The 1,315-nt window shown below is 46.3% G+C and overlaps 1 protein-coding gene across 1 annotated transcript; it reads right to left on the bottom strand.

Annotated features, from left to right (window-relative positions):
• Window positions 1-479: 479 nt before the first annotated feature.
• LOC110018525 (linoleate 9S-lipoxygenase 6-like) lies at window positions 480-1,272 on the bottom strand (the record flags this gene model as incomplete). Its single annotated transcript, XM_020715861.1, has 1 exon — window positions 480-1,272. A coding segment is annotated over one exon (774 nt), but the record flags the coding sequence as incomplete, so codon positions are not given.
• Window positions 1,273-1,315: the final 43 nt, after the last annotated feature.

Below are 1,315 nucleotides of genomic sequence, written 5' to 3'. Positions count from 1 at the left end.
TGTAATACTTTTATAATTATGTAAACTTTTTTAATTAAATAAATTTAATAGTAAATATAGTAATAGTTGTATTTTTTTAAAATATATGGAAATTTTAATCTTTAATATTAAAAAATGGTAAAATTACACTTATATCTGATAGTTTATCCAAACATGCAAAACAAGGAATATTTTGAATTAATAAAACACAATGTAAGCATTTTATTCAACCAATAACATCAACTCCAACAACACCTACATGCCCTTAAGCACACCACAACAATTTAAATAGAAATACGTCTCCATAAGAACAAGAGAGTGTTGCATTCGAACTCCGAAGCAAATTTGCATCTGAAGTCCAATGAAAAATTGACACGTGATAAGTGAGCCCCACTGCAAGACATGAGGGCCACTTGCCACATGACAAATTTTCACTGGACTCCTCCGGATGTGGGGCCCAGATACAAAATTTTTTCCATGACAATACTTATTCGACATTTAAAGATATTTCTTCTCACCTCAAATACTTATACTGTTGGGAATACCCTTAGCAGTGATCCCACCTTCACTATAAGGCGACAGCAACGTATAAGGCATCTGAGCCGGTCCCCTCCGGTTCTTCAGAACCGGATCGCGGTTCAACTCATCGATCCGCTTCTCAATCTCCTTCAGCCTCGAACCGAACCGGTTGAACGCATCATTGACCCGAGCATCCCTGGCCCACTCTCCGCTGGCCCGCTGGCCCAAATAAATCTCATCGCTGGCGTGACTGGACAGGACCTCGATCAACGAAATGCCGATGATGGTCTGAATCTGGTTCGTGATGGTTTTCAGAAGGACTTGATCCGGGTTTTTTTTGAGTTCGGCGAACTCGGGTGAACCGGGTTGGGGCATGAACCGGCGGCTGGCGGTGGGGCGGTTGGGGAGATAGCCGGCGTAGGGGTACTGGCCGAAGTTAACGGCGGCGTGCATGGCGGAGGCGATCCAGATGATGGTGGTGGCGATTTGGACTAGGTGGGGGAGGGAGGTGAGGGGGGGCCACCAGGGTTGGTGTTTGTGGTCGCCGTGGCCGACTTGGCGGAGTTCGGTCCACCATGATTGGAGCTCGGAGTCGTGTTGGATGGAGACTTCGGAGGGGTAGTAGAGGGAGGTGTATTCCAGGACCCAGCTTTCGATGGCCGACCACACGGAGAGGCCGTCGACGGCATAGGGGTAGTCGGGAATCAGGAGACGGAGGCCGTGCGGGGAAGATGCGTCTTTTTCAGCGATTCCCCTGCAAACGAGCAAAAGTTGGGTTTTTTATCATATTTGGATTTATCTAGATTCTCTTATATAT

This window comes from Phalaenopsis equestris, unplaced genomic scaffold (genome assembly GCF_001263595.1).
Source record: "Phalaenopsis equestris unplaced genomic scaffold, ASM126359v1 Scaffold000024, whole genome shotgun sequence".
NCBI lineage: Eukaryota > Viridiplantae > Streptophyta > Magnoliopsida > Asparagales > Orchidaceae > Phalaenopsis > Phalaenopsis equestris.
Note: the sequence above shows the minus strand (reverse complement) of the source record. Positions and strands in the feature narration are given on the sequence as shown.